At 39.4% G+C, this 22,019-nt stretch overlaps 1 protein-coding gene across 1 annotated transcript in view; it reads right to left on the reverse strand.

Annotated features, from left to right (window-relative positions):
• The window catches only part of LOC134667396 (inactive rhomboid protein 2), a 193,607-nt gene that overhangs the window by 25,251 nt on the left and 146,337 nt on the right, over nt 1-22,019 (reverse strand). The window contains exons 2-4 of the mRNA XM_063524799.1: nt 18,585-18,962; nt 6,937-7,111; nt 2,407-2,561 (exon numbers count right to left, since the gene is read on the reverse strand). Of these exons, the coding sequence (XP_063380869.1) occupies nt 2,407-2,561; nt 6,937-7,111; nt 18,585-18,962 (708 nt within the window). The remainder of the gene's footprint in view (nt 1-2,406; nt 2,562-6,936; nt 7,112-18,584; nt 18,963-22,019) is intronic.

The raw sequence follows: 22,019 nt of genomic DNA on the forward strand, positions 1-22,019 counted from the left end.
CTTCGCCTGCCTGCATGTGCCTAGGTTAGACCAATATTGCTGGTGTTTTACCTTGGTGTTGTGTCGCAGCGTGTTCCGGAGCCAGGCATATGGCAGAGGTAGGATTGGCTCAGGTCCTGCCACCTTCAGTTCCGAGCCTCCTCTCGCCAGGATGTCGGCTGCATCGTTACCTCGTGAGTTGCTGTGTCCTTTGATCCACTGCAGAGTTACGCCATTGGTGGTACATACCTCTGACAGAGCTTTGTGACATTCGTAAATTAGCCCTGAAGTGAAAGTAAAACTTTGTAGAGCTTGTAGTACTGACCGACTATCAGAGAGTATGCGGATGGGGTAGTCCATTGCTTCCCTTGAGACGATTGCGTGTGCTGCCATTATAATGCCCATACATTCCGCCTGGAAGACTGTGTTATGGGCACCAAGTGGTGTCGAGATGTGTATGTTTAGGTCCTCTGAGAAAACCCCAGCGCCAGTGCCTGACCTTGTTTTTGATCCGTCCGTGAAGATTCTCAGCTCCCTTGGGTTGAGTCCTTCATGGGGTTCTTCGTGTAATTGTATTTTGTATTTTTTGTCGAAGACGAACTGCTTGGGTATCCTGTCAGTCACCGCTTCTATAAGCGGTTCCTTACCTATGGCCTCATAGAGGATTTCGGTGTGTGGCACCCTAGGCGGTCTCCAGAGATTAGATTTTTTGAGACGTACCGCCGCAGCCAGCGCTTCTTGTTGTATGAAGAGGTGCAGCGGCGGCAGGCCCAGTAAGGCTTCCAAGGCCGCGGTTGGTGTTGTCCTCATGCAGCCCGTTGTCGCCATACAGGCCAACCTCTGGAGTCGTTGTAGTCTAGCCTCAACAGTGGATAGTTTGGTGCGTGGCCACCATACTATCGCGCCGTAGCTTATTATTGGTCTTATCACTGCCTGGTAAAGCCATAGAGTTAGCCTAGGAGTTAATCCCCAGGTTCTACCCACCATTCTACGACATTGCCAGAACGCGACTGTAGCTTTATCAATTTTGCCATTTAGGTGATTACTCCAATTCAGTTTGTTGTCAAGTATTACCCCTAGATACTTTACCTCTGCCGATAGTTGGAGTTCTGTATTGAACAGTTTGGGAAGGTGGTAGTTTCCCAAGTTGCGTTTGTTGGTGAACATTACCAGCTCCGTCTTGCGAGGATTGACTGTGAGTTCGTTGTTAACGCACCAGCGCTCCACGATGGCTAGTGCAGAGCGGGTAACATCGCATACCGTACCTGAGTGGTTGCCGCTTGTTAGTATCACTATGTCGTCAGCATAGCCGATTGTGTAATAGTGATTGTTGTTTAATGTTGTTATGAGGTCGTTCACCACTAGGTTCCATAGAAGTGGCGATAGAACTCCCCCTTGGGGGCATCCCTTTGCCACTACTGCCTGCTGTGTCTCGCCTGTCCCAAGTCTTATGATCCTCTGGCTCAACATGTTGTTTATCCATTTGGTCATGACTGTATTCGCACCATGTCTTACCAGTGCTGCTGCAATGCTGCTGAACCTAGTCCTGTCGAAGGCTCCTTCTATGTCTATAAAGGTTCCTAAGCACATGGACCTGTTTTTAATCGCTACCTCAATTTTGCTTACCACTGCATGAAGTGCCGATTCTGTAGACTTGCCAGGGCTGTAGGCATGTTGGTTGGGATGCAGGGGCACGTTACTCAGCACTCTCTCCCTCAGGTGCCTATCGCACAACCTCTCCAAGGTTTTAAGCATGAATGAGGTCAGGCTGATGGGCCTGAAGGATTTGGGATCTGAGTAATCGCTTTTACCTGGTTTCGGTATGAAGATGACTTTGACCTCTCTCCACCGCTTCGGCACGTACCTGTGAGCCAGACGACCCCTATAATTTAGGTACTTCTGTGGTCCGTCGATCTCGTCGTGTTGCGCAACAGAGGTCGGCGCAGCGAAGAACACGTCATCTACGTCGTCCTCCTCGTGTGGCGCGCTGCTCCGAAACTGCCGTGATCGCTACGTCACTAACACTACAGTAGTATAATACTTTACCTCTTTACTCCATCAATCTCGTCATTATGGTGCACAACAGAGGTCGGCGCAGCAAAGAACATGTCATCTCGTCACTAACACTACAGTAGTAATACTTTACCTCTTTACTCCGTCAATCTCGTCATCGTGGTGCGCAGCAGAGGTCGGTGCAGCAAAAAACACGTTATCTACCTCGCTCTCCTCGAGCGGCGCGTTGCTCCGAATTCTCCGAAATTGCCGCGACCGCTACGTCACTAAAACCACAGCTACAGTAATAATACTTTACCTCTTTACTCCGTCAATCTCGTCATCGTGGTGTGCAGCAGAGGTCGGCGCAGCAAAACACACGCCATCAAACTCTATCTCCGCTACGTCACTAACACTACATTAATAATACTTTACCTCTTTACTCCGTCAACCTCGTCATCGTGGTGCGCAGCAGAGGTCGGCGCAGCGAAGAACACGTCGTCTACGTCGCCCTCCTCTTGCGGCGCGCTACTCCGAAACGATCGCGACCACTGCGCCGACGACGACTGCCGCGATCGCCGCGTCACCGCCTGGGAATGAAATAGTTCGTTTAATACTGATTTATATCCATAAAATCCCGCCATTAGAAAGCTATAATAGTATATAAGTAGCCTTACAGAGTACGCGTCGTGACACCTACTTTACCAAAAAAATACGCGAATATGAGGCCTAGGAACAGTAACATTCTCTCATATTGTTAGTACAGTTAACTGTAAAAATATGTGTGCACAAATCACCTCAAAAATATGTCCCATAGCTCTTATGTCAGCGAATTAAGAACTATGGGACATAGTTTTGAATAAGTTGGCTACACCTATATTTTTACAGTTGACTGTACCTACGAAAAATATTGTATCACTTTAGTTAGGACGTGATTAGAATCTACCAGTATTAAAATATACTAAGAATGATTTTTTGCATCTTTTGAATTAACGATATGTAGTTTAATACATATTCATATACCTGCCTACCTACATATATAGGTATCTCTGGATCCTACTGCTCCGGAGGTACCTAGGTACTAGTACATATTTCTCACTGGGAAAACTCCTTCCGAGATATCACTGACACGGCACCGAGCATCTTGGCCCATTATTTACGATGCCGTAACAGCGGCGCCGATCCCAAAAGACATCGCTTTTATAATTTATTGCTCGGAAATATGGTAGCCTAATTCTTCCGCCATATATTTAAGGCCTACTGAATAAAAAATATTGGGGTCAGGTTAGGAGGCGAGTGCATGTAAAAATGTCGGAGGCGGTCATTAATTTTTAAAGTACCATGCTTGAGAGTTTTACGGAATCACGGTAATGGTACAACACATTAAAGTTGATTTTTATTACGGACAGACCACGAAAGAACTTGACCTGTGCCTTGCGTTTTTAGCATGCATTTTTCTCCATAAAGACTGTGTCTGGAATTTTATTCTCAATCTGACCATAATTATATTGAATACTATGAACAAAATATACCTCCTAAATGCTTTATTGCTTGCATACTTTATTTTACGGTGTCTCGTAGTTTTATAAAGGAGTTTTAACTAACTTTAAGTACCGTATTTAGGTACATAAACACATTAATATCTCATCTTATCTATTTCAAAATATTTGTTTAAAGTCTAACGCCTTGTCATTCAACAAGATATACAAGATTCCTAGACAATAATCCTTATAGTAACAAGGCAGTTACAACGCCTACACGAAGGGTTTCATTTTATGAACTCGGATCTTACAAAGCTTTTAATAGTCGTTCCATTTTACTAAAGCTATTATACGTTATAACAATTATACATATTATCATTCCATTACAGGCCTCTAAATTAATACACCATGAAAGCAGTGACGAGCCATTGAATATTAAAATGTAAACAATCAAGAGAATAAATTGATTTGGATGAAAGGATTAATTAGCAAATTTACATAATCAACGCTCTATGTATACTATTGTATGGTTCAGTTCACAAATCAATTAAAATTTCAACTTGACCGACACAGCCAATCGCAGTGTAGGTACGAGAGGTACCTGAGTTAACTCGAACATAAACACCCCTCACCTCTTGAACTTATTAAGCTAGGCAAAACTAATTGGTACTGTTTTTTTTCGTGTTTTATTTAAAAATCAATTGATAAGATTTATATGTATAATGGTAAAACGACGGTCATGATTTTGAGGACTAGTTATTGTATAGTACACTCAATAGCAATTAAAATAATTAAATTTAATTATGCACTGCAATTGTTTCTGGTTTGACCCATTGGTTGACTGGTAGAGAATGCCTTAAGGGATATATTGTTTAATAAAGATTAAAATAAATAAATAAATAAATAAATAAATAAATAAATAAAACTGGTCACTAGATAGTTCATGCAAAATGATCACTTTTCATTATTTAAAAAATATAGAAGTCTTATGAATACTATGTTCTTTATTTATTTTGTTAGGTTGTTTATAACATGAATATAAAAGTAAAATACTAAAGCACATAAAAAACAATAAAAAATACATAGGTACACATTATAAAAAAACCTATCCTAATAGGGTGCCGCCAGCAGCGGAGCAGGGCCCAAGCTCTATTATCATTAAGTATATTTTCTGTTCTGAAAGCGTCGTATTTACTTAGCTTCCAGCTTTGAATTTGTATAACCTATTAAACTTAGCCTCCATTAAACGGGACTCCAGCTAATCGCTGGCCATTAATAATGGAAAGTTCGATTGGGAGCAATGCATTTCTAAGTCTTTCAATAAAGTAGACGACCGTATCAAACGGTCAGGGATTTAGCTTGAAAGTCTTGAAACGCGAAGCGCTTTTAGCATAGCTTAACAGATGGTTCTATGAGAGTACTTAGTATCTAGATGGGTTTCGAAGTTATTAAAAATATATATTTATATTAAGTAAAAGTTTTTTTTGTTGATGGTAGTCACACGTACCTAATACTTCAACATGTTGCGGATTAGTTCATGCTCAACTTCACAAAATCTAGTACAAATTAAATTAGTACTAGATTTGTCCCCAAACTCAGCTGACTTTAACTGCAAGAAACCCATGACGCAACTATTTCTGAAGGTGACATTCCGAAGGCGACTGCATCTGTATTAGTGTGGCGGCATTACTGCCGCGGCGTGGCCACGGCCGCTGTAACTGTCATTTGCCATTCGTTACTGTCACGATCGTTCAAACCGTCGCTCATTTTATCCAGGCAATCGACAATGCAGGCGTCCGAGTTAAGGCCACAGCATACATGTCGCAACAGTAATATAACTGCAGTTGCCAACTGAATGTCACCTTAAGCATACAATTTATCGTATACCTAAACATACAACTGTTTTTAATTTCAATCACGATACCTACTACCCTGAATATGAAACTATTTTAAAAATAGATCAGTGCTTCAAATGTTCATAAAAGATGCTATGCAACATACTGAATGCAATAAAATGGCCCATCTGTGTGTTTAATGGCAGTCGTCATTTCCCGCCTCTAGCAGATTGCGCCTCTCTGAGCAGTTAAATTCAGAAATCACTTATGGAACCAGTATAAAAATCATTTCAAATAATACAATAGTTGATGGAACTCGAGCTCAAGTTATACTAGAAACAGACTCGCAGTAGAGTTAAAATGTTTTGTTAAGCTAGTTAGCTTCTCGGGGTATTTACCTAACTTTTAAATACTTAACCTAGGAAACTAGGTCAGGTGCTAGCACCTGTGGCAATAATGGCGTCTGTCTTACCAATTAACTATGTCTACATAGCTTCAGCGCTATAATAAAGTTGCTCTCTTGCGCTTGTGCATTGTTTATTAGTTTCAGAATTTGTCTGCACTCACGTAAATAGCGGAGAAAAGCTTAGTCACTCACAGTAACAACATAAGAAAGGCCACTGAGCCATGCAACACTATCCTTGCAGGATGGGGGCGGGCTACCTACGGTTCAGGTTTAATGCCGAAGCCGCTTAGTTCATCCCTAGTGCTCAATCTAGCCATCAGTGATTCCCCCTAGCTTTCCAAAGAGTTATTTTAATGCTGGCAATGATACTCACAGTAACAACATAAGAAAGGCGCTGAGCGTGAACCGTGCTCGTATGTATCCTTGCTAAGGCGTAAGCTATGTATGTACATGCAGCGATACTCATAAAAGTCAACATAAGAAACTTACAGTAACAACATAAGAAAGGCCGCTGAGCGTGAGCCGCGCGACGCTGCCCTTGCCGGGGCGCGGCAGGACGGGGGGCGCGGGCTCGTCCGCCGCCGCAAAACAGTTTATCACCATCTCTACAGTTCTTTCAGAAGCTATATTTGTACAATGCACTCATAATCTCATAAACACTTACAGTAACAACATAAATGAAAGGCCGCTGAGCGTGAGCCGCGCGACGCTATCCTGGCCGGGGCGCGGCAGGGCGGGGGCTGCGGGCTCGTCCGCCACCGCAAAACACTCCGTTTATCACTAGTTATGGTTCCAGTTATCTAAGAAACTATGTATGTACATGCAGCGATACTCATAAAAGTCAACATAAGAAACTTACAGTAACAACATAAGAAAGGCCACTGAGCGTGAGCCGCGCGATGCTGTCCTTGCCGGGGCGCGGCAGGGTGGGGGGTGCGGGCTCGTCCGCCACCGCAAAACACTCCGTTTATCACTAGTTATGGTTCCAGTTATCTAAGAAGCTATGTATGTACATGCACCGATACTCATAAAAGTCAACATAAGAAACTTACAGTAACAACATAAGAAAGGCCGCTGAGCGTGAGCCGCGCGACGCTGTCCTTGCCGGGGCGCGGCAGGGCGGGGGGCGCGGGCTTGTCCGCCACAGTATAACACTCCGTTTATCACTAGTTATGGTTCCATTTATCTAAAAAGCTATATATATGTACAATGCAGTGATACTCATAATCACATAAATACTTACAGTAACAACATATGAAAGGCCGCTGAGCGTGAGCCGCGCGACGCTGTCCTTGCCGGGGCGCGGCAGGGCGGGGGGCGCGGGCTCGTCCGCCGCTGCGGGCGCGGGCAGCACGTCGGGCCGCTCGCGCGCCCGCCCCCGGGCCTCTCTTGGTGCCGCTCCCGATGCTCCATACATACTAGGAAGATAAAATAATTTTGAGTCAAAATTAATAGAACATTATCTTACACTACGCAGGAAGCAGGAACGAATAGAAGGATAACTTTTTTACATGGACCGATATACTATCAACACAAACAGTTCGGATAATGAATTAGAGATTAAGGTATCTTATGATGGCGGTTGGAGCTTACGCTATTATTAACGCCGCTCCAATATTATTTCGGCTGCCATAAGGTACCTTTTGCCGTGAAACGTCACATATCTGTACTATTTCATATCTAGTGAATCTCTAAATCATTTCCCGAATCGCGCCGTACGCATACCAACTCTAACAACAGGGGTATGATTTAATTCTCATCAAATTTTACAAATTAAATAATTATTAACTTAGTACCTACCTACTATGATATACATACTAAATAAAAAAAATAGCACAGCTTCTCTACCCCAATCTACTTATGTGTTTAATGTCTATACTTTATCTGTATGCAAAGCTTTGATGTTGCAAAGCTATTTGCACTGACCGCTTCCGTTTCTCCATTAAATGCTATAACATTTCTCTTTGTTTTGGAATGGCGTTCAATATCAGGGTCCATTCCAATTGCTTACAAAACACAGGCGAGTATAAGGGTTAGCAAACCAGTATACATAGGTACTCCCGATACCTATAGTAACTACTAAACTGGAGGTCACACTGATCATGAGAAGTAGGTAGACGCATTATCAATAGAAATGCGGCCAATAAACCGTTCCAGGGATGCAATGCTAACCTGCTAATTTACAAAGGCTTTGTCGAGATTACCTAACCACGGTTTACCTACGTTTAGCCGAAATATTGTTTGCTGTAAGTCATACCAAAGTGAATTTGAAATAGAGGAATATTTTCAAAGTAAATTATGTAGTCAGTACATTTATTGCCATCTTTCAACACAAATGATTAAAACTTTTGGATCGCCATTTGACTTTGATCCTTATTTTTTCACTATGTGTTAAATTTGTCAAGTGTCAAAAAGCATCGCTCGAAAAGATGGCACCATAACTAAGTACACAGTTAAAAATCTATCTAGAGGCATATTCTGATTATTATCTATATGACAGGTTATGAATTCTGTCTGGATTGGTTATGGATATGATTTGTCACTATCAAGGATGATTCTATTTCTTCAACCAATAACGTTCTTATTCAATAAATAAATCCAACAAAATGCTATAGGTAACCTAATTTTGATGGAAGATATTTCAAGCACTCTCAAATATCAAACTAATGACGTTCATGACGTCATCTGTTCGCAGACTAATCAATCTAAATCAAGTGTCCTATATCACATAAGAGATTGAAAATCCATGTAGGGTAACTGTAATGCCGCCAAAAGCATCTATCACCGTTATATAAGAACAGCGACAAAGCCGCTGTCATGCTTTCAATAATATGTATACTTAATCGTGAACCTATTTGAACCCTAGTCCATTAGGTCGATCGATTGGTCTAATGCTGACCGGTTAGCACACCTGGGGTATTCAGAAACAATATTGAATACTAATATATAAATACATTTTCAATGTTATTTTAGTGTTAAGATTGCCATCTCTATGTCCTACATTGCGCAAGTTTACAAGCACACGCATCCCGTGGGTTTTGAAAATGCAATTCCCATAAATCAAATGTAATTGGGAAAATATACAGGGTGGCTAAAAAATACCAGTTGTAATTTTAAATGATTCATCAATCAATCTATTACATATTTAATTTTACAGCTCATTGGCGCCCCTAGCTGTAATGCTGTAAAATTATCTCTGAATAAATATCAATATCTCAGTCATGACAATAAGTAGTACAACCATAGTAGATACAACATAATTATGTAAAGAGGAAACACTTATTTAATAATTAAAACCACAATAACCAACAAAAGTTCCTTCAACAAGTAATTACACATACTTACTTGGGCAACACAACCGTGGATTTGAATAAGCAAATCGAATTTACATTTCTCGCCAAGCCGACTGCAACATGTATGTATTGCGGCGAGCAGTCGAAACTTGTTGTTCACGGAGCACGCAAAGTTCGAGCGCGGAATTAACAAGGACATTAATGAGCTCGCCACCGCGGTCCACGTGGACGCCGGTTCTGTTTTATTATTATTATTAGCCTATGTGTGTGTCCCACTGCTGGGCAAAGGCCTCCCCTCTCCCTTTCCGATCCTCCCTGTGCTGAGCAAATCCCCAAACCGGCTGGGATGCATCCAGGTCGTCCCGCCATCAGAATCAGAATCAGAATCAGAATTGTTTATTGCACTCATATTAGTATACAGCTCTTAAAAACTACTAGTACAGTTCCACATGAACCCTGTAAGGGTATAGCAATATACTTAACACTAACTTATGAGATAACATGCATCATAGGCCAATTCCTAAGGGCTAATGTATGATTTACAATGGTCTCTCTTGTAACCTTTTTTCAAACTTATATCTTCTCGGTTATTCATCCATATTTTCATTAAAAAAATCATTTAATGTATAGTACGCTTTTTTTACTAGGTAAGTTTTTAATGCATTTTTAAAGTTACTATAATTATTTATTTCTTTGATTTCGTTTGGGATGTTATTATATATTTTTATGGCCATGCCAAAAGGGCCTTTATGGATCATCTGTAAAGTAGAGTTTTGTGTGGCTAGTCTAGTCTTTGGTCGTAGGTGGGCCGCTCGCGAGTATTGAGGAAAGAGGTTTCCATTATTCTTTACGAATAGACACACTTCCAATATGTACATGGAGATTAAGGTCAGGATTCTTAACTTTATGATCTCTTCCTCGGTCTGCCTCTGCCTCGACTACCCTGGGGATGCCAGCTAGTGGCTATTTTGGCCCATCTATCATCATGCATCCGGCAGATATGTCCAGCCCAGTCCCACTTTAACAAGTTCATATTTTCATTTCATGTTGATCTTGGTATATGGATGCAAAGCTTGGACGTTGACCCTGAAGGAAGAAAACAAGCTCTTTGTGGCAGAGAGGAAGATCTTAGAAACATCTTAGACACTACAAGACGTGATGGTGGCTCTTGGAGAGAAAGGAGGAGCTTGGAGGTAGAAGAACTGGCGGGCGAGCCCAAAATCATCGGCGAGAGCAACGCTGCTCGACTTTGCTGGCTCGGCCATGTGGAGAGGACGGGAGAGGATCGTGTGGCCAAGAGAGCTTAATCTGGGGCAACCAATTGGGAGACGTCGGAAGGCCTAGGTACCGATGGATCGATGAGGTCCAGAAAGACCTTCGTGACATCCAAGCGACTGAATAGCGTCGGATCGCTCAGGACAGGAGCGAATGGCGAAATCCGGTGTCGGGGGCTAAGATCCACTTCGGTTGGCTGAGCGAAGTAAGTAAGTATTTAAATTGATACGTCCATGAGTCTCGTTATAATTATAAGGCATCTCACGCGTACCTGGTGCGAATAAAATATCTTACGCGACGAAGACGACGGCTTCCACCAGTTTCACACTGACATACTCGTATTACCTAGCGTGCGTAACTTACTGCATCTCTCTCGTACTCGCATATTAGAGCGAGAGTGATGTACAGAAAACAGACGAAGACTTTAGCGAATATGTCAGTTTGACACTACTAAGGGTGGTATTCTAACTGTCCAATTTCTTTATACAATGTCAAATGTTGCGTCTCACTCTCTCATTAAAGGAATTATGCGATCGACAACACAAACGCAATTCTTCCTATTCGCGATTCCCATACAATATGGATTCCACACAACTGCAGTTTACTACATTCATGATTCCACACAGTTGCTTTTTTTACGCAATCGAGATTCTTCCTATTCGCGATTCTACACAATATTTTTTCGACGCAATCGTAGTTTACTACATTCGTGAAAAAATATTGTGTAGAATCGCGAATAGGAGGAATTCCGATTGCGTTAAAATAACGCCTGTATGGAATCACGAATGTAGTAAACTGCGATTGCGTCGAAAAAATATTGTGTAGAATCGCGAATAGGAAGAATCTCGATTGTGTAAAAAAAGCAACTGTGTGGAATCACGAATGTAGTAAACTGCAGTTGTGTGGAATCTATATTGTATGGGAATCGCGAATAGGAAGAATTGCGTTTGTGTTGTCGATCGTATAATTCCATTAAAGCAATGAGACGCAATACACATTGGACAAAGAAATTGGATAGGTGGAATACCCTGAGGCAGTCATGATAATGCTACTGATTGCATTCAATCAGCATAAGCCGCGGTAACGCTGATTGGCACCCGCGGCCAAGGTCGTATGAGAATACGATTAAAATCATATGACATTGTTAAAACAGAATCAGCCTCGGGCTTCGTAATCTTGCTCAAGAGGAAGAGCTTATATTGTGTCTTTGAACGACATGCGTGCGGTATTTTACCGCTGTTCTTTGTTCGTATCGTATAGCTTAGTTTTTTACCATTACGAGTGTGCCTCTTATACTAAATCGACATCGATTAAAACAAAGGTTTATGTCTATGTAGATGTAACATTATTAAATATGTTATTTAAATGCTGTAATTGTAATTATGTTCTCTAACATTTCAAATGTTACTGCTGTCCATAAATACCTAATATACCTACTACCTTGTCTATCACTTGTTAACAAGACACGTAAGCGTACGTACGTTTCCATTAAGATCACCTAGTACAAACTATACTATGTATTTATACAGATACAGATGTTACGTTACGTAATAAGTTAAATTTAAATTGTATTGTAAAACAATCGCACACACTTAAACAAAGTGCCACCATAAGCTTGTCAATATTCTGTTTTGGATACCTACTAGACCTTAAATCAAATCCTTAAGCTGGCTCATTTTACTTAAAGGAGACATTCCTTTATTTTTAAACAAATCTGCATCTGGATTTAAGGTAGTTTCCCTCCAGGGCCCGACTTATTTTTCCACACTCTATATGACAGATAAATACAAAATATCTGGGATACCGAGCTTTGCTCGGAAAACATATAAAAACTCAACGCGTTTTCCCAGAGATAAGATCTAGCTAGATCGATTTATCGCCTCCGAAAAGCCCCATATAGCAAATTTCACCGAAATCGTAAATAAATAAATAAAGAAGAATTGCTCGTTTTAAAGGTATTAGATAGGTAGATAGATAAAACACCCATATTTTCAGTACCTATTTAGTGATTTCGCCCTTATTATTTGTGCATTAAGCTAACTGTTCGTAATAGCGACGCGCTACATATGGCGAAACTGTGGCTACGCGCTACGAGCGTAACCCATAGCACTTAGTAGCAATGAATGTGTTAATAACCATATATGGCTTAAAATTACTCTGCTTTGTAGGTACTTAGTAGCTTCGGTGTTTGTGAGTAGTTCCAAACTACTCTTTGCTGCACTTGATATTCTGCCGTATTCGAACTTCAAGATATTCACAAGAGACGACACGTACTAGATCCATTCTAGATACGTTATAGTTTAGATATCAAACTAGTTCTCTTTTGCAGCGCAATTCGGGCAACCAATGTCACTTTTACGTTAGATGGAGTAAGATATCTATTAGATGTGAATTGGATTTCTAAGTCATATCCTGTGGAAATCGTTCAAGAGTATCTCTAGAATCGCGCAAATGTCAAATTAGACAGGTTAGATCTTAAACAAATCGTTATCGTATCTTGGTGATGTCTAATAGATGTCTATTTCAAAATCCGAATCGAGCCCATTAGCACTTTGCATGTAGGTACATGTACAAGGTGTAGGTAGCACTTTGTATGAGAGCAACACCGTACAAAATAACTTTTCACAAGTTAACTTGGCTGGAACTTGAAACAATATGTAGGTACTAGTACTTTAGTGTCATGTTAACTAACTTGAATATTTAAGACTTACGGCTCGATTCGGAAAATGAATTAGATTTCTACTAGACTTCAACAAGTTACGATATGGATAATTTAAAAATATTTGTAAGATAGATATGTCAAATTTGACGTTTCCGCGATTCTGGAGGTCCTCTTGAACGATTTCGACAAATTATGACTATCCAAGTCACATCTAGTCGATATCTAATGTAGATCTAGTTAATCTCTAAATCGTCTCTAGATCTCGTGATTATCTCGAAATCCGAATAGGCCTGTTAACTTTGACCTTTGGAAGTTATTTATGACTAGGGCTTGCAATTCGATTATTCGAATTTGTCGCAACCTTTTTGGCGCAAACATTGATTGTTTATATTATGAATCATTTTTATAGAAATAGAAATATAAATACATTTATTTATGACAAACAAACACAGATGACAAAAACATGTTGACAAATATACAATGTATAACATTTAGTGAAAAATGCCATAAAAGGGTCACAACTCAGCATGTTGCTGGCAAAGCCAGCGCTGTTCTTCCGTTGTAACCCAGGCGTACGCGTACGTCGTTCGACGACGAGGAGGTTATGCTATAAATTTTTCTAACATATTATAGCGATATTGATTCAGGAAATAAAAATACCAGTCGGCTATCAAAGCTATGGAAACATTTATAATATATTTAAATATATGTAGAAATATCCTTTATGTGTATTTTCTTTATGTGTCCTTTGTGTGTTTTTGTGTATGTCCTTTTTCCTCCTCCTTTTGGCCAGATGTAGTTCAAAACCGGGACGAGTGGAAGAAGAGGGGGAGGCCTTTGCCTAGCAGTGGGACACAACAGGCTCATAATAATAATATGCGTTCGGGGATGGTATCCGCCACGTGTATCCCTTGCCTTTAGATTAATTTGTCTTAAAAGGCCTCTGCGCTTCGGCCCCACGCACGCCTCTCAAAGGTCCGGGACCCCATGGTCCCGAGATATGCAAAGACAGACAAATAATAATAATAATATGTAGAGCCTGTTAAGGTCACTATTTCCGATTTCAGGGTAGGAAGGAACTACACAAAATAAAGTGTTATTTATTAAAAATACTTGACGCTGAATATCTTTACAAAATAATTTTAAGTTTGTAAGAACTTAGTATGTAATTAATTTATTATAAACTTCCTCATAACTAATAACTGTAATAAAATAATTTCAAACCCCTCAAAGTCAGAAATACACGGAGGCCTTGACAAAGTCGTATAAACCCTTACACGTGCCGCGCTATAAGTATGTAATAATAAATATTATAGAAACAAATTGGCTAAGTCTCACGGTAAGTGAATAAAGCTTGTGTTTCAGGTACTTACACGCGTATTCGTGAAACGAGATAATCACTAGATCTAGAGACGATATAGAGATTAACTAGATTTACATTAGATATCGCCTAGATGTGACTTGGATATCTAAGTCATAACTTGTCGAAATCGTTCAAGAGGACCTCCAGAATCGCGGTAACATCAAATTTGACATATTTATCTTACAAATATCTTTAAATTATCCATATCGTAACTTGTTGAGGTCTAGTAGAGATCTAATTCATTTTCCGAATCGAGCCGTTAGACAACGATATATATAATACTAGCTTTTGCCCGCGACTTTGTCAGCGTGGAATCAATAATTTAGGTAGGTTGCTAATTATTTTATTCAATCTGCGTTTTGTTGATTCCCTATACAAACTTCAACCCCTCTTTTCACCCCCTTAAAGGGTGATTTCTTGGATGAAAATTACCCTTTGTCCTTCCCCGGGATTCAAACTATCTCTATACCAAATTTCATCTAAATCGGTTCAGAGATTTAAGCGTGGAGAGGTAACAGACATACAGACAGACTTCGTTTTATAATATTATATATATATATATATATATAGTATGGATATAAATAACACCCACAACCCAGGAACAACTATCCGTGCTCATCACACAAATAAATGTTCTAACCAGGATTTGAACCCGTGCCACTAGGCCGGACCAGTCTAGTGGGTAGTATAGACGTGTAACTAATTACACTGATTTGGTTGTGTTCGTATATTTTTTAAATAATTTGTTATATTTTTAAAGTATAAATAAATGTATTCTTGTGAATAAAAACAAATCAAAATTGTAATGACTCTAGATCTCCGTGTGACATTATTCATTTACCCTATTTATTTTGAACACAGTTTTTCACTGGTATCATCATTCGTATACGGACTTGAATTTATGTCAATATATATATATGCCAAAACGAAATGTCAAAATGGGAGATCCAGGTACGCGACCGCTCCGGACCAATCTCAGCGGGCATCTGATTTCTGGGATGTATGGGAATTTTACGAAAGTTTACGTTTACGATGGAATTTCTCTATTGCCTTTAAGAGGAAAAATAGGAAAAGCCTGATTCGTTGTAGTTCAGTTATCTGGCTTTCGAAATCACTCGATTTTATAGCTTGAGCATCGATTTTTTTATACAAATTTTACTAAACGCTGACACTCGTTCATCTCGTTTTAGGTACAACTTTGCATAAGTGTATTTATTATATTGAAAAAGATTTCAGATTTTCAAGGGTGATTCGTTGTAAACACACTCTTTGAGATAATAATGACATTTTTTTTTACCAAGATATGTGAACGCTAGCGACTAAACGGTGACTGCCTTTTTCGCTGATTTTGCTCGACGCAGTCTTAACTAAAGACATCGGTATCATTGTTGTAACGCTTTATTTCCACTTCCCAGTATTTTAAGACATTGGTGGTACTAAAAGGCTCTTTAATAAAAAAATTTAGAACAGCAAATTTTCTGTTGAGCCACGTAAACTTTAGTATGACCTTGGTGAAAGCTCCATCAACAATCAACATCATGATAAAAAAAGCATATTTTAAAACGCTATAAACAAGCGAGCAATTATATAGGTAGGTACGGTACATATATAATATATAAAAAGATCGATTTACCAAATCTAGTTATTAACAAAATTGTAATCGTGTTGCTAATCGGTACCAACATATACTAGAACTAGAATATGTTGTGCATAGATTATCGGTATGACAAATGGCTTACATCCATTAATTACAATTATCCTTCGTCAACTAAAGTGGGCAAGATCAGTTTCAGACAGGTTAAGCCTGTAATAATAATAGACTGAGTGCTTCTAGCATGATATATTAATGCAAGAATCCTACAAACTATCTTCTACCTTTATCTTTCTTCTTCTTTTATTTGTGTTTTTTTTTTCTTCAAAATATCTTCTGAACTGTATAACTTAGCATTAACTATTATGTACATACTTCTGTTGTTTCTCCAATAAAGAAAATAAAAATAAAAATTAAATCAAGCTGGAGGGCAACTTACTTCAGATATCATAAACCCTCTATGACGCTTTTAAAACCGGCCAAGACCATGTCGGACCATACTCAGCGTAGGGTAAGGTTCCGTAGTTACCGCAGTCCGTCACAATGGACCTTGAACGGGTAGGTACAGTCACCACACAGGATTGTTATGCCATTTAGGGTTCATTGGAAATTCTATAGCGTAAGTATAGATCAATCAAATTAGCTAGAACGCTAAAGCAAACGGCTTAACTGATCATGGTGGCTATAGTTTTTCCTTTAATGTCTAATATTAAGCACTATTTTCATATTTTTTTCATATGTTTGGACAAATTTAAAAGTTACAGGGGGAGGGACAAAAGTTTCTTTAATCTGCCGGAGCGATTATTTCGGAAAACTTTCACTTAATCAAGAATTATTTTTGAAGACCCCTATTCGTCGTTTAGGGCCGGTACAGACTAACTGCAACCCGACTGCAACTTGTATGAGAACTGCACGCCTACGTTACAGTTGGCGTGCAGGCGGCGTGCAGTTCCCCTACAAATTGCCGGGTTGCAATCCGTCTGTATCGGCCCATCAAAAGACCTATCCAACGGCAACCCACACCATAGGATAGGGTTAAAGCGAAACAAAATAATCATCCCCACTTTACAAGTTTTTGTAGGAATAGAAAATATTTTACCATTTTGTCACTCATTTATATGTTAACTGCAAAGGCAATCTCTGCGTAAGCGATAGGAATAATACAAGAGAGAGCTTCGGTCTAGATTAGAGATACTATATCAGGATTAAGGGTTTAGGATTCCATTTGAGACTGCAACATTAAGTGCTCTACTGCTTCCAAACTGTTACACTTCATTCGATAATTCTAATTATGACGGTCAAAGAAATCACGGACCCTACACACTGACGAACTCTATTAATTGGAGTTAATATATAAAATAGTCATTATTTGACGACTGGTCTGACCGCCTAGCACTCATAGATAGGTAGCTATAGCTAGGTTTGGTTAATCTGTGTAAGATGTTCCCTAATATTTATTTATTTAGAAATAAGATCAGGTAGGTACATGTATATTGTACACTTCCTAACAAATATATTTTCTGGAAGATAATAAAAAATAATTAAGTAGGCTCTTTGAGTTCTAGCCGCAATAGCTAAGACTCCTGAGACCTAATCAATCTTAATCAATGAGTCTTAATTGAATTCAATATAATGTGCTTACCATCACTCGCAAGAAAAAATGATTTAGTATACTCGCCGCTGTGTACAAAGTAAATAATCACGAATATGTTGAATATGTATTTTAATTGTAGGTATATGTTTAAACACAGGCCTAACTTATGCCTGCTACCTCATTGAACTATACCGACTCTGTGTGATAATAGTTATTTGTTTTACAAGGGGGCAAAGTTGTTGTTTAACCGCTCGTGCTAATATTGATACCCGAGCAAGCGAAAGATTCCAAAATTGAACCACGAACGTAGCGAGTGGTTCGAAAAATGGAATCTTGAGCGTTGCGAGGGTTTCAAAGCACGAGGGTTAAACAAAATTTGCCCCCGAGTGAAACACAAAAATTTTCACCACACCAACCCGAAGCAAATTTTAAATGTAAAATATCAAACAAAATGAAACCAAATCAAATCCAAATCAATGTTATTAAATATTTGTCATCCAAAATCATCATTTAAAAGTCAATTCTACCAGCAAACATAATAAACTAACTCAAAATTTGCATTTGATTACTTTGTCTCACATGTGAATAAAATGCAACTTTGCTATCAGTTTTCGAAGTGCAAAGTAAGCCTTTCCGAGCTGGTGTGGTGAAAAGTCTGTTACTAATTCCACTATTACCTATCTATATTGGAACTCATGATCAATCAAAAACTTGCATTCATCACAACTAGGGTAAGTTTTTTTTTTAATCTCATTGTGTTTATTTAAACTTACCTTATAAATTTAATGCCTGAAATACAGAATTTCGTTACCAGGGGGCGTGTTAAGTAGTAACTTTTGCTTTTCAGAGATGTACTCAGTGCATGTACTCAATAAATTAGAACGGCTTTAGCCACATTAAGCTGGAGACTCGATTCATACCACATCGAAAAAAAAATTGGCGGTTTCATACATTTTGGCTGGTCTATTTTCTATGGGAGGGTAATTTTTTTTTCGCGATTTTGAGATTGGTAAAAGTTGTTCAGTATAATCCCAAAACCTCCCTGGCAACGGGAATGCAGCTATTTTTATCCACCGTGTATATGCACACACAATACAGTCAATACAAACTTACCTAATATCATCATCATCAGGATGATGATCCGGAGGCAGGTCGAGCCGGAGGTCGCCGAGCGCCCGCGCCGCGTGCCTCCTCCGCCTCTCGTACCACAGCCGCCGTTGTTCCCTCTCATTGTCCCTCTGTACGCCGAAGAACGTCTGCGTCTCTCTCTTAAGGTAATCCCGCACGGCGACGGTGTGCACTCTGCGCAATCTGACGCCGTCTTCCTGAGCGGGCTGGGGAACGGGGTCGGGGGGCGGCGCGAGCGGCGCGGGCGGCGCGGACACCACCCGCGGAGGAGACGCGGGCGCGGGGAGGGGAGCCGACGCGACCGGCGCCGGCGATGCGCTTTGGCATGCCAGCTGAGGTGCCAGCAAGCCTGCGCTTGAGCGCCTGAAACAAAATAATTATCGTTTACAACATGTTCAGTTATTTATTAGTCTCCGACAGAAATCAGATATTTATGCCAAAACTGAAACATCAGTGGACACTGCCGAAACTTAAAATCTCGTGTTTCGGCGCGGCCTGAATTCGGCAGTTTTTTAGCCGAAACCGTATCTTCGGTACAAACATGATTTTTTTGCCGAAACCAAAACCGAAATTAAACTTCGGTCGAACACTATATTTAATATTAATCACGACACGTTACTACTGTTTAATAATAGTAAATTTCAAAACTTTTTTGAAATGATAAAATACATGGTCGTAATAATTGTCATTTATTGATAAGCAGCCTAATTATTTATTAAGTACTAAAACGCTGTAACTACTCCATCGAATATTATAAGGTATTAGTAGTATGGACATTGTTGCCTGATTTAAATTTCTAAATAATTATATGTCTAAGCTTAATACTCGGTTCCATATCCTCAAACGTTTCCTCGAGCACTACCCCTCTGACTCTGACCTGTCTCACCTGTTTAAAGCCTTATAAATAAAATTAAAACATTTAATTGAAATAATATTGACTTAACACTACTCTCTGGCGGTAGAAACTTTCGGCAATTCTGACCTACTTACACGAGTAAACCATCTTACACGGGCTGCCGAATTTACCCCGATTCCGAGAACTACCTTCATTACATAAGACGTAAACATGCGTGCGTTATAGTACCCCAAATTAGCGTAAGTTGCGTGCGTATCAGACAGAGCGGAAGTGTGCTTATAAATGTAAACCAGTTTACATACGTCACAATAAATAGAAGTAGATTTTAAATGCCGATATTTATAATTGAAATATATGAACGGCCAATTAAGCTGGAACGGATATTTAGCATATTTATACGAATTTATATAATAACTATGTACCTTGTGTATAATATAAAATAAAAAACTTTTTTTTGTTTATTAAGTAAGACATGATAATTCCCCTTGAAACCTCGGCCCTGTTAATTTAAGTTAGTGTACAGTCACCTGCAATAATATGTTACACAACTAAGGCCGCAAAAATATAAGAGAGTGTCACATATTTTTGCGGCCTTCGAAGAGTAACATATTATTGCAGGTACTGTACACATAATAATTTGTGTCATGCAACCATCATCACCACTGACTATTATCATTTTTAATAAGATTATAATCCTACTGCTATAAAGATGGAGATAGAAATTAAGGCAACCCACATAGTGATACTTGTATATTTTGGTTGTACACCACAATTGCATTGAAGTACCTACCTATCATGAATTATGAATAAACTGATGAAATCCAAGTCGCTAGTGAATCGAGACATAATTACCGTCCATCCGAGCCGAGGCACGAAATCCGCCGTTCCGGAGTGAACGTCATCGTCAAATCGAACGGATTCATTCGGTATTTCCGATTGCAATTCCACGGCCAATGAGCGAATGTCAATTGAAATCATTCACAGCCGCTTCAGACGTTAGAATTCCCATTTTGATGGTGAACGTTTGGTAAAAGGTTGGGGGACCTAAAGTATATTTGTTTTTAAATACTTATTAGTACCCTAAGAAAAAAGAGTACCTTTTTCTCGAATATTCGAGACACCTCCTCTATGTGTTTTCATATTATTAAACAATTTTTCGACCGACCGAGAGTAAAAAAATCCTCAATATTCGCCATTGCGCTATTGTGTGTGCTAATAAAATGGCTTTGTAATAACTATGTATGACGTTCAACCCTAAGTGAGTTATTTTTAATCGGCTTAATAATCTGGCTAACTTTAAAGCATTATTTATTTAGATCTTACCACGACAAACACAAGTACAATTAGAAATATGTACCTACATATTAAACTCTAGTAGGGAAATCAAATTCTCCGTAAGCGGTAGCTCCTAAAGTCAGTTACAAGAGCAATGACTATAAGCACTGCAACCAGCGTCTTACACATTTGAAATGTACATTTAATTCCGCCGTCACCATTGACAATGTGACACATAAGTCACATAACATAATGGCACTGGTATTGTATAATGCACGGCACAGGTGCTCACGGCAATAATTTGTGAGGCTCGAGGTGCTCGAGATATACAGAGGTAAGCAATGCCTTTGATAAATATTCCTTATTATGGCGTCACGTGGCGCTCCGACTCCCGGATCCATAGACAGACAGACTGTTACAGACAGACTGCCCGATTCGAACATTAAGATACCTCAAATATGACGGCTAAGATACTCGTGCGATATGGATTATAGATATGCCAGTGTGAAAAGTGACATACGGCTCAATTAAAATTTAACACGCGTATTCGGGAAACGAGATAATCACAAGATCTAGAGACGATATAGAGATCAACTAGATTTACATTAGATATCGACTAGATGTGACTTGGATATCTTAGTCATAACTTGTCGAAATCGTTCAAGAGGACCTCCAGAATCGCGGAAACGTCAAATTTGACATATCTCTCTTACAAATATCTTTAAATTATCCATATCGTAGCTTGTTGAGGTCTAGTAGAGATGTAATTCATTTCCCGAATCGCGCCGTAAGATACGTCATCGTCAGTTAACAGATCCATAAAAAATATGGATTAGACAAGTCAGTGTCAAATGTGACATTTCTTCAAACAAAAACGTCACTTTTGACACTGACATATCTAATTCATATCTTTTCTAGATCTTTTAACTGACGTATCTTAAAGTTCTAGCCCATGTTTACAGTATACCTATTACAGATCGTAAACGGTGCCGTCTATGCTACATCTAGTACGTACGTGATCTGTGGCCGGATCACAGGTGTGTATACACGTGAGTATATATTATATGTAGATTTTCATACATCACGTAGGAACATATATACACTACATGACGCTTACTTAGGTCTTAACAAGCACAACCCATGGAAAGTTGTATTATTCCGACGTAAGAAAGAAGTACTTAGTAAGTAGAATTGTACAGATCAGTAGCAAAAATTAAGGGGTGTTATATAGTTGTTAATTAAAAATAATAGGCTTCTACTTTGATGTGCAGTAGGAACAGAATACAGAG

Source organism: Cydia fagiglandana, chromosome 9 (genome assembly GCF_963556715.1).
Source record: "Cydia fagiglandana chromosome 9, ilCydFagi1.1, whole genome shotgun sequence".
Lineage (NCBI taxonomy): Eukaryota > Metazoa > Arthropoda > Insecta > Lepidoptera > Tortricidae > Cydia > Cydia fagiglandana.